Genomic DNA, 12,085 nt, shown 5'->3' on the forward strand with positions numbered 1-12,085 from the left:
AATATAATCATTACACATTGTTAAAATATTTAACTGCGTTTGTTTGTTTGTTTTTTTGTTTTATTTTTTTTTAAACTATGTAGCACGCACATGAACCATGACAACCAAGTAAGTGTACAATCCTACTATCACTGTTCATTTTAATGGATGGGGTGGGAACAATGAAACTGTATAATATAACGTTTAGCCATGAACAGGATAGGCGCACAATTATCAGTTAAACGATTTCTTCTTTTTCTTCTTTGTTATTAATAGTAGTAGTTAAAGTAGTAGTACAGTAGCAGCAGCACAATGGAAGCAATATTAGAGTTTCTTTAAGATTCCATCTTGTAAAACAATTCAATTTTTAACAACAAAGTTTTTTCAGCATATAATGCTGACATTATAAACAATGCATGACATTGTTTGTTCTTTTTCTTCTGTATTTTGTACATTTGGCTGAAACTTTTATGTTGCCAATTACACTCTGCAAAACTAATTCAAATAGTTATCGAATACCATACACTCCTAAAAGTGATAGTGGATAATTTGCTCTTAGTATTATTACCATCAGGCTATCAAATGTATGTACTTTTTTCACCAGTAGAACATTAAAGGGATAGCTTGCCCCAAAATGACCCTTCACAAATTTTTAAATGTTGTTTCTTCTGTTGAACACAAATGAAGATAACTTAAAAAATGATTTCCATAGAATGTGTTTTTCCATATGGAAGTCAATAGGTGCCAGTAACCAGCATTCTTCAAAACAGCTTCTTTTGTGTTCAACAGAAGAAAAAACTTACAACACCTTTTGCTTATGATGATAAAGTGTGGTCTTGTGAAGTGAAATTATTGACAAAATTAACACTTTTACTTTAACATAATAAATATAACTTTTTTTCTTCTTTAATTTAGCTCACCTGAACATATCAAAAAGGAATTTCTGTCATTCATTAAAGAAGGTAAGAAAGCACAAGCTAAATATATGTAAAACAGGAATCAGCTTGGATAGACTCACTTAAACATGCAATCTATTTTAATAAATATAATTTACGACAATGTCATGAGGTGAAGTTCTCAGACAAATTAGTAAATAAACTCATTGTACAAATATTCGTAACATGGACATGCCTGCGATTGCAAGTTGCCATTGCGTTTAGTGCTTGAATCTGCATGTAATGGATTGTCTGTTGTTCACTGACAGACTACAGCGCTAAAGAAAGTACAATGTTTTAATGTTTTGGAGACTCACATTTTTATGTAATTGGACTGTGTAGAGCACATGTGCAAAAAAAAAAAGATCAACAGTTGACCAGTAACAAGATCTAAGAAATTTGCACAGATTGTCTATACAGAAATTTACTGCAAAAATAGTGAGAGATTCCAAAACAAGACTTGTACATTTGGAAGAACCTGGGATTGCAGCAAAGCTTGGATAGAGAAGATGCAGCTCACCAGGATAATCACTTGGACAAATGTGAGTTTGCCCACAAAATCTTCATACTTCACCTAAAAAGTTAAGGCACTTTTTGTGGAATCAGATGCCTCCAGGAACAATGGATGATAGCTGACCCACAACAAACATTAAAAAAACACAGAAATGATCATTTTCAATGAATATTCAGTTAGAATCATGCAAATAAGACTTGGGATTCTTTCTGAAACAGGTGCATTTAATACATCACATAATTTTCTATTTAGTCAACAAAATGGGCTTTTTGGACTGATTAGTTAATTAATTCAATTCAAAGTATCTGATCAAATTGGACATCACTTATCAAGAGCAAGAATATCTATTCATGCAGTGGCAAGGAACACACTGATGAGATGCAACAAGTCAAGTCTACTGGACAAGATTTAATCTCGACTGGAATTCCCTGGCTGATTCTTCATGATCAGAAGACATTCTTTACCAGAAGGTTTCCAGGTGTCAATTTTAGTAAAACAGTTTTCTCCATAACTTCTGCAAATGGACTAATGGATAATGGATCAATATGTGAGAAACAATGATCACAGTATTACTCACATCTTGCATATTGTGGTTGGGAAAGTGCTACAGAACATTTGGAAAAATGGATCACCATTAATATAAAAGTATAAAGTACGCTTTTGTGGGGTATTCTAAATTACTAATCACAATCAAAACAACAATTGCAAGTTGCTTTATTAATTTCGTGTCAGCAGCCACACCACCATTTATTTTCTGGAAAGTTGAAATATTTTTTTCTTATTTACTAGATTTTGGTTACCAGGATTCACCCATACACCTTATTCCCAGACACTATAACTGGTTGATACAGATTCGTGGAATGTATACTTTCCATTTTCTGTGTTTGCAAAAAACACAAACTAATAACAAATTAAAACTTTTACAAAATGTGTGTAGTAAAATATATTCCAGTAACCTTTGATATACTGCTGCAAATATTTTAAGTAGTGTATAAAAACATCTTTGTTTGTTTGCTTATATTTGTTTAATTTATAACATATTAATACTTTTAATTGTCCTTTAGATGCCGTGGACCTCTCTGGAATTGCACATTTTGTAAAGCGTAACTGCAAGCTGACAATACCTCTCGTGAAGCCAAAAGATTTGACACTGCGAATCTGTGGGCAGGATGGCACAGTATATAAAGGGGATGATGAGCAGCTTGAAGCCTGGAAAGATTTTTACCTCCCAGAAAGGATGGAAATGGAAGTGATTGGTGCCATTGATGACTTCCCATGTGATGCGTTTGATCTACAGCTGGTGCTGTTGCTGGGTGAAGATGGCAGGGTCTATGCCTACGAGGAGGAGCTTCTTCATGTTGTTGCCAACAATTTGTGGGACCTGTTCCAAATCGAAATGACTTTCCCTGGAAAAGAGACCTTCAATCTTGGGGAATATTTTGAAGAACCGGTGAGAATACATGCATAAGTTACATTTACATTAAGTTTCATGCAAAGTTACTTCATACATTTAAGCTCTTACATACATACTAGATCATTGAGTCAAGTAATAAGATTAAACTGTACTGTTGAAATTCTGAATGCTAGATTCCAGATATATTTTCATAGTTGATATAATGAATTTTTATTTATATTTAATGTTTGTGGACATTTCTATATTCGTTGCACAGACTGAAGAAGAATATTGTAAAATGATAGAAAGTGATGAGATCAAAGCAATGAAGCAATTACATGTGGACTTCAGAGATTCTTTGGAGCGTGACCTGTTGAACACTATGAAAGATATCGCAGAGAGCCGCAATGTAAGATTTGAGATGGTTCTTTCACTGTTATTGTCATAATAAAAATGGTTTAATAATGACAGTAATCATTTTTGTAAAGTTCATACAGCCATTTTGTTTTTGGAAAACAGGTGGGTTCAGAGAAAGCCACTTCAACGACAAAAATAATTCAAGAAAATTCTTTGCCATGCGGTCTTTGCCAGATGAAGAATGGAAGAAAACGTTGGGCCAGTCAGTGTCTTAACAGGCCTCATTGTCATCCAGTCCAGTCGTCAATCATTTAATCACCTATTGTTCCAGAGTTGTATGATTTAAAAAATAAATAAATAAATTGGTATCAAAATAATTGATGGAAGCTGTTAACTTCTTTAGTAGGAAAAAAATATTATGAACTATTTGATGCTCTTGTGTTCAGCACAAGACAGAGATTCATATATGCTTGGAACAAGTTTTGGATAAACCCTTTTAAGTAGTTTATCTATAACCTGCTATTATTAAATCATTTCAATTACTACTTTATATTTTATACTAGTTTACGTTAACATTTACATCCAAGAGACCTGTTAATTTATCATTATCTAATGACTTTACTTGGAGGGGCACATTATTATTATTAACTCATTCTTATCAACTCATGAATTCCTGTTTTTAAACAGTTTATTATGTTGTGGACAGAACACTTCTATTGTTTTTCAACGTAAACACGTACTTGGCAGATCTGCATTACCATTTTCCATTTAGGCACAGGAGTTCAGCAGTTGTTAAGAATGAGTTAATAATAATTAACAAGTCATGAATTCATGTTGGTCAACTTGCACTTTTAATTTACTAAAAAATTAAGTGTTTTTAATACATTAATTCAGTGGTTCTCAAACTGGGGGTTGCAGAATAATTTCAAGGGGTTGCGAGAGTGAGATAAAAATTGTGTAATTTTCAGTGATTATAATAAATATTTTTCAGTATTACAAGTGAAAGCTAATATTTTCAGAATATTAAAAAGATATTACTGATAGATTCATAAAGTATTTAGGACACATTCAGGCAGAATGCATCTTTTGAACTTGTCATGTCAACAGGCTGTAAACAAAGCCTGTAAATAAAGCCTGCAACGCTTGCCCCGCCTTCGCGCTCTTCTTATTGGTCCACTGCTCTAAGAACTGAACATAAATGGATTGTCTAAAATCAGCTGTCAATCACTCTGTCAACGCCTCCTGTCTTCAGATGACAGGAGCTACAACCGCGTAAGATTTTGTCTTAGAAACACCTAAAGCTACAAATAATGACACATCTGATTACTAATCATGTGGTGAATGTTAATCCACCATCTACATTTTTTGAAGAGTGGATAAAAGACTTCCATTGGCTTCAAGTCCGCTATGAAAATAACTAAAGCATTCACCGTAAAGTCTGTGGAACGACATTTTCAGGTAACTGTTTGCCACATCTACACTTTTTAAGCACGAGAGGTTCTATTTAATCCTTCATTTAATCGCCATGTGCTGTCAGCTGTACAAGTGGCAGCTATATGTACAATTTAACACCACATTCACCATCGCAAAAGGGCTTGCACTAAGATTAAACTAATATTGCAGCTCATGAAAAGACCAGTATTTCTATTAAAATGACGAATGCAAATAATAAGGTATATGTCAAAAGCATCTGTGCAATATCAGACACCACCCGTGAGAACAGCACAATTGACGATAATGGATTCATTCAAGTCAAACAGTGCGTGCAGGGCCGGTGAGCGGTTCGTCCGTGATATCTTTTGGTCACTCAATTATGTTATAAAATATTTTTTCTTGTGATAATGGGATTTCATTGAGACCTATTTTCCTCACGCATGCATATATATATTTTTTTTTTTTGCTTGTTAGTTTTGATTAGTGTTGATTTCAAATGCAATAAATCTGTTTATAAAACTTGTAGCAACAGTGCCACTAAATTTTGGCTGGTGCGCCTAAATTGAAAAAGTTAGGAGCACCAGTACTACCAAGCAAAAATGTAAAAAAGGTTATTTTTATTGTTTGTATATGCTTTGGTAGTGGGGGGTCGCGAGTTCTTGACGATCTTACATTGGGGGTCGCTGGTTTAAAAGTTTGAGAACCACTGCATTAATTAACAAACATGTAATAACAAGTAATTAATTCACACATGAACTCATGTGACTGGTGTTGTAGTTAAAATTAGATCTTGATTAGGGCATACCTTAACTTATAATTCATAATAAAGCAATGTTTAGTTTACATGCTAGTATCATTATTCATGCACTGGATGAATACACCATCCTGCTGATTATGTTTTCAGATACTTTAACAGCCAGTGAACCATAGATACCTGAACCTGTAAATTACTTGTAAAAATGTTTATTCTTTCATTATAGACTTAAAGAACAGTTCAATATTACTGCATCTCTTGTGTACAGTAATTTGATTTAAATTGTTTGTCATTCAGTAGCTACCTCATGGCAGCAAGTATAACTACATGCAGTGTTACAAAACAACAAAACAATGGAACAGCCATGTTCAGTTTGAAAATTTACTTAGCATTTACTCACCCTCAAGTGGTTTCAAACCTTTATAAGTTTCTTTATTTGGTTGTACTCTAAAGGAGATGAAAAGTTGTAACCATTATCTTTCACAGTAGGTAAAAAATAAACAAATACTATGGAAGTCAATGGTTATGGGTTCCCAGCTTAAGTCAAATGATCTTTTTTTGTTTAACAGAAAAAGAAAACAAACAAGTAATGGCTGAGTTTATGATGACAGAATACTAAGTTTTGGCTGAACTATCATTTTAATGCCAGTGTGGCTTCAGTTACCAGTAATTTTGCAATACTGAACGGTTTGTGCAAAACAAAATGATTTGTTAATGTTTTATATTTTAAATTAAAAAACAAAAATGACAAATTAAATGGTTAATGTAGTTCACAGTCCCTCTGTTCTTTTGGCAAGTGTTCTATCTGTATTCTTTTTTTTTTACTTTGCTTTCATTGTTCTAAAAAAACAAAAACAATTTATCACCCTAAAATTTCCAAATACAATAAAAAATGTAACAAAAGTTAAACTGCTTTATACATTCTAATGAGGAGATACAAAATTTTGATTTTGATGTTCTTTTCAAATTATTTATTTTGTTTGTAACAGCTTCACCAATAACTTCTCAGGTGGCTGTTATTATTATTATTTTTTTTTGGTGTTTCACATAAAGAAGTTTAATATCTGTGTCTTATGCTAATTAAAAATTTTAACAAAAGCCATGAAAAAATTTAAGGTAATCTTTTAGGCCCTGTTTGCACGTTTGAATCAAGATGCATTTTTGTCAATCCGATCACAAGTGAACAAAAGAGACACCACTTAATTGTGTGCCTGTCAGGCCGTAGGGGGGACATTTCCCGGTGGCCTGATGTTCTATTTGGCCTGCCACTGTGATTGTGGCCTTTTCGTGATTTGTCTTTTCATAAACATCGGCCTTTTCCCCATACCCCCCCTCCCACCCACCCATTTGGTAAGAATTTTCTGATACATATTCATTATTGATATCCACTATCAATTTGCTATCTACCATGTACATTTGCAGAATTCTATTTCTATTTTTAAATTAAGGAAATACGTAACTTTAAAATGATTACAAAGATATTGTGTGAAAATTGGAGAAAAAAATATTTTATATTGTAGATGGGAGAATGTGTTTCTGTAACACTTTTGTAGAAAGTGTTGTGAAATGTTTAGCAAAAAATAAATCTTTTGGTTTATGTTGAAGTGTTTTTTTATTCTTTATTGTTAATGGAAAAGGTGATTTACACAAAAAGAAACTTTTAAAAAACATTGTTAAAAATGTATTTGATGTTTTGTATTTGCTGAAAATAAATTGACAAATTTTGGATAAAGCAAAATGCCTTAAATAGCTCTTGAAGAAGCACATTTGACACTGTTAAGGTACAAAGTGTCTTGTAACTTTAGTGGTACTGTAGATCAGTGGTTCTCAAACTTTTAAACCCGCGACCCCCATTGTAAGATCGTCAAGAACTCGCGACCCCCCACTACCAAAGCATATACAAACAATAAAAATTGTTTTTTTTAAGCTGTTCACAATATTTTAACTATATTTACTATAGATTACAGGGCTCGAAATTAACATTTTTGCTTGGTAACACTGGTGCTTCTAACTTTAAAAATGTAGACGCACCAGCCAAAATTTAGTGGCTCCCATCAATTATCGCACTGTTACTACAAGTTTTATAAACAGATTTATTGCATTTGAAAATCAACACTAATCAAAACTAACAAGCAAAAAAATAAATATGCATGCGTGAGGAAAATATGTCTTAATGAAATCCCGTTATCACAAGAAAAGACATTTTTATAACATAATTGAGTGACCAAAAGATACACGGACGGATATCCCAAAAGATATCCCACAGACTTTACAGTGAATGCTAGTTATTTTCATAGCAGACTTGAAGCCAATGGAGGTCTTTTATCCACTCTTCAATAAGTATAGCTGGTGGATTAACATTCAGCACATGATCAGTAATCAGATGTGCCAATATTTGTAGCTTTAGGTGTTTCTAAGACAAAATCTGTCAGTGTTGTTTTCATTCTCTCGTCTTCAGCGCTTTACATTTTCGCGGTTGTAGCTCCTGTCATCTGAAGACAGGAGGCGTTGACTGAGTGATTGACAGCTGATTTTAACCAATCATTCGTGTTCAGTTCTTAGAGCAGTGGGCCAATAAGAAGAGCGCGAAGGCGGGGCAAGCGTTGAAGGCTTTGTTTACTGCGGCAAGTTGACATGACAACAGTTTTAAACTGTTCCTGAGCGCTGCGTTCCAAGTACAAAGATGCATTCTGCCCGAATGTGTGTTAAATACTTTATGAATCAGTAATATCTTTTTAAAAATCTGAAAATATTAGCTTTCACTTGTAATACTGAAAAATATTTATTATAATCACTGAAAATTACACAATTTTTAAATAACTCTCGCGACCCCTTGAAATTATTCTGCGACCCCCGCAGGGGTCGCGACCCCCAGTTTGGGAACCACTGCTGTAGATGACAATTAAATTGTTCAATCACTGACACTTCTACCTCCAGCCAGTAGAGGGTGCTGTTAAAACAGGCCTGAGTTTACACATTGAAAAAGTCTTGGGTGAAGTGTTTAGTGCTACAAAAGGAAAGGACTTTGGAGTGCTCTCTGTAAAAAACGAACTCAAAGGCAGTCAAAAAGGTTTTTCCCACTTTTAGCTCCTGGCTGATGAAGGGCACAAGGTTTGTTTATATTTTAATCAGTGAAATCTGAAATACTGTTTATCTTGAAAGTTTATGGTTTGTTGATGGTCTTTTGGTTAGCATTTAACTGTTGTTAGCGCATGTATGGGGATTTTGAGTATCCGTGATATCCATATTATTTGTTAATTTTATACAAAAGGCATGTAATTAAATGTTATTACTATTTCCTTATAACTTGCACTACAAATATGACATTAACGGCCATTAGGGTATTGATTTTGGTATTGCAGTCTAATAGGACATTGTTGTAATTCATAAGGTCATAAATGCTTTATCTGCATTAAATATTGGCATTGTTAGTGTTAAAACAATTCAAATTATTTAGACTTACCACTATACAGTTAGGCAAGTTTATCATTTATGCTTGTACAGTGAATACAAGACTGTAAATGTGTATTTATCAGTTTATTGGCTTGTTATGAGCATTTGTTTAACACAATTTCAAGGATATGTGTAATGAGTATTGTTTGTTTCTTTGTTTCTTTTATTCAGCTCTTACGATAATTTATTTTGAAGATTAAACACTTTATAAACATCAGTCCCTGAGAGTAAAGTGCATCTGTTCAGCTGGGAATGCTACAGGTACCTTCATGGATCAGATGTTTACCCCTGATGAAGGCACAATATTGTATCTGCAGGTTTTAAAACCAAAGGGACATTTTGGTTTCCCATGATACAAATCATGTCCTTAAAGGTACAAACTGCAATGGTATAAATTTGTTTCTTTGTCTTAAGGTACAATTCTGTTCCATAAAAAGGTTTTGCCACAGTGACAAAGGGTGTACCTTCTTTGGTACAACATTGTTCCTTTTTTCTGAGAGTGTATTAGGCCTAGAGACTTCTTCTGTTTTGTGATTTTAACATGTAGGCTATGGTGTATATGTTGGTGTATGAAAAATTTATTTTAAAGATATTTTAGAACATTAAAAGTAATGTAATCAGGGTTGTTTGAGTAAAATTCTTATGCAAAGAATCTCACAAAAAGAATTATCACCCAACACATGCATTATTTATTTCAATCAAAACCTGCCTTAACACTTTCTTCTGTTTTACAATTTTGATATGTGTATTTGCTGTTGTCTTTATAAAATCTGTTTAAATTACATTTTAGAGCATCGAAAGTAGTTCAATTATTCATTCATTCATTTTCTTTTCGGCTTAGTCCCTTTATTAATCCGGGGTCTCCACAACGGAATGAACCACCAACTTATAAAGCACATGTTTTACGCACCGGATGCCCTTCCAGCCACAACCCATCTCTGGGAAACATCCATACATACTCACTCACACTCATACACAATGGACAATTTAGCCTTTCTAATTCACCTGTACCGCATGTGTTTGGACTTTGGGGGAAACCGGAACACCCGGAGGAAACCCACGCGGATGCAGAAAACCTGCAAACGCCACACAGAAACGCCAACTGACCCAGCCGAGGCTCGAACCAGCAACCTTCTTGCTGTGAGGCGACAGCACTACCTACAGTGCATTATGATTAAAGGTTTTAAGATTTATGTCATAGGTATACCAGTTTAAACAGAGATTATGATTTTGTATATTTGCCCTATAAAGTAACAAGAGAGATTCAAAGCTAAATGTTTACATAATCAGCAGGTAATGGATGGGATGTTTATTTCATTTAAAGAAATTAAACATTGTGTTTACACTTCAGTCTCCAGTGAAGCATTTAGCACATTTCTGGCATCTTCTGCTATATCATTCAGAGCTCTTCTAAGCATTGTTGAGACAGTCAGATAAGACAGTCCTCCTGCCACCACAGTGCCAAGAATGGGTACGAGGCTCAAAATATACTCAACTGTACTTTCAGCTCCAACTACAGATACCGCACCCACTAAGGATAACAGTGAAGCTGGGTTTATCCCACCTCTCAATGGCGACTTCATAAGACTTTTGAATTCCTCAATGGTTTTCCCAGATCTTTCACACAGCATCTGCAGGGATGGATCATCTAGACCAAAGGTACTGTAGTAAATTTCTATTTCTCTAGCAACAATAGCTAGATCTACAGCAACTGAAAGACCAGGAATGGGAACAGTAGCCACACAAGCAGACAGAAAAGCTACTTTCCCAATGTTTTGCTCTAGAGCTTCCTTCTTCTTCTCGTTAATCTTTTGTGTGATATTTGGCAAAGCCAGCAACAGCACACGCCTCTTGTGCTGTGGAAGCTCTTCCTCCATCTTCTCCTCCAGCAGATTTAAATCATACTTGCCGAGCTCAAAATTAGAGATTAAAAACACAACAGGATCTTTAATCCCAATCTTTCTCAGACCTAGACAGACATAGGATAGGGCATTATAAAACGTCAATTTAATATTAATATTACCTCTAATAATAAACAAACATGTATGATTTATCAGTAATAACATAACAGCATATCATTATTATTCTTCAATTAGCAATTTAATTAATGTATCAATTCTAAAGCAAAATTTTGTTCCTCAAATCAATGCCATGTGAAATAAATGACTAACCATTTACACAGTCCTCTCGAATGACATCAAGCGTCTTATTTAGGTCAAAGTTCTTCTTCCTCTTCTCAGCTGTAATGCTTGCGTCAATCTTGGAACGAACAAAGTAAAACTTCTTCCCCATCCTCATGATCTCTTTAGCCAGATGAGTGTGGCATTCTCTGAACCGATCTGAAGCAATGATGATGAAAAAATCATAGCGTTCAAACTCAACCTGCTGAAGATACTCATCGGCTTTAAAGTTTGGTGTTCCAATGCCAGGAAGATCCCACACTTTCACGTTTTTGTATTTTGGGTGAAGATAAGCTTTGGGCTCCATAGTGGTTTCCACAGGGCCAGTTTCAGCAGAGCCCTCGTCTTCATCTCCTAAGCCTCTGAATGCATTGACAAACGTGGACTTTCCAGAACCAGACTCTCCCGTCACACCAACGTTTAGCTCTACAAGATCTTGTTTTCTGAGATATTCTCTGATCCTGCTAACTGCGGTTGGGAGATCCTCAGTAGATATGGATTCTTTAATTTCCTCCAAGTCATTCTGAGTTATCATGTAGTAGTCTTCAAATGTATCCATCTAAAAATGTTCAACAGTGTTATGAATAGGAACTATAAAATATGTAAAAATCAACAGGTTAATAAGTAAACAATATTGATACATTGTAAAGACTGGACCGTAAAGCATACAAGACTTAAAGCGAGTTATTAGATCAAGACAAGATGTTTTCAGAATTTTTAAAATTCACTGAAAATAAAAAAATTGAAAGACAATCAATTAAGCTGTGCAAATGAGCAGATATTACCTGTAATAAATAGTAAGGAATTTTACATGAAAGAAATCCAAACATTTTTTGCTTTACATTAAAACTAGTGTATGAGGAAGTACTTGAAAGACCAGAACTTCTGCCTTTTGTTTAACAAGATGATTTTTAAAAACCTTTTGAATACTGTATGTAAAAGCTCTAAATAACAATAAAATACACTGTAATGGTATTAAGTACTGTGTCTTTCTTACCAGATTCTTCTGAGCAATCCACACAGCGAAAGCACACTGCACAGCATAAGGTCAGAAATCTAAATGAAACTTTCCGCTGTACTCAAAAC

The 12,085-nt window shown here is 34.3% G+C and overlaps 2 protein-coding genes and 1 long non-coding RNA gene across 3 annotated transcripts; 2 read left to right on the forward strand and 1 right to left on the reverse strand.

The window, feature by feature from the left end:
• Positions 1-97: 97 nt before the first annotated feature.
• On the forward strand, positions 98-3,555 carry LOC130246650 (uncharacterized). Its single transcript, XM_056479740.1, has 5 exons — positions 98-108; positions 895-941; positions 2,493-2,878; positions 3,099-3,230; positions 3,341-3,555. Exons 1-5 carry the CDS (start codon positions 98-100, stop codon positions 3,491-3,493), a joined length of 729 nt encoding a protein of 242 aa, XP_056335715.1. The 3' UTR covers positions 3,494-3,555.
• Positions 3,556-8,261: 4,706 nt separating this feature from the next.
• On the forward strand, positions 8,262-9,471 carry LOC130246676 (uncharacterized). The gene is made up of 2 exons (XR_008839457.1): positions 8,262-8,477; positions 8,991-9,471. It is a non-coding gene; the product is annotated as an uncharacterized LOC130246676 (long non-coding RNA).
• A 14-nt stretch (positions 9,472-9,485) lies between these two features.
• Positions 9,486-12,085, reverse strand: irgf3 (immunity-related GTPase family, f3). Its single transcript, XM_056479770.1, has 3 exons — positions 11,997-12,085; positions 10,991-11,558; positions 9,486-10,788 (listed from the first exon to the last, which is right to left on the reverse strand). Exons 2-3 carry the CDS (start codon positions 11,556-11,558, stop codon positions 10,160-10,162), a joined length of 1,197 nt encoding a protein of 398 aa, XP_056335745.1. The 5' UTR covers positions 11,997-12,085; the 3' UTR covers positions 9,486-10,159.

This window comes from Danio aesculapii, chromosome 19 (genome assembly GCF_903798145.1).
Source record: "Danio aesculapii chromosome 19, fDanAes4.1, whole genome shotgun sequence".
Taxonomy (NCBI): Eukaryota; Metazoa; Chordata; class Actinopteri; order Cypriniformes; family Danionidae; genus Danio; species Danio aesculapii.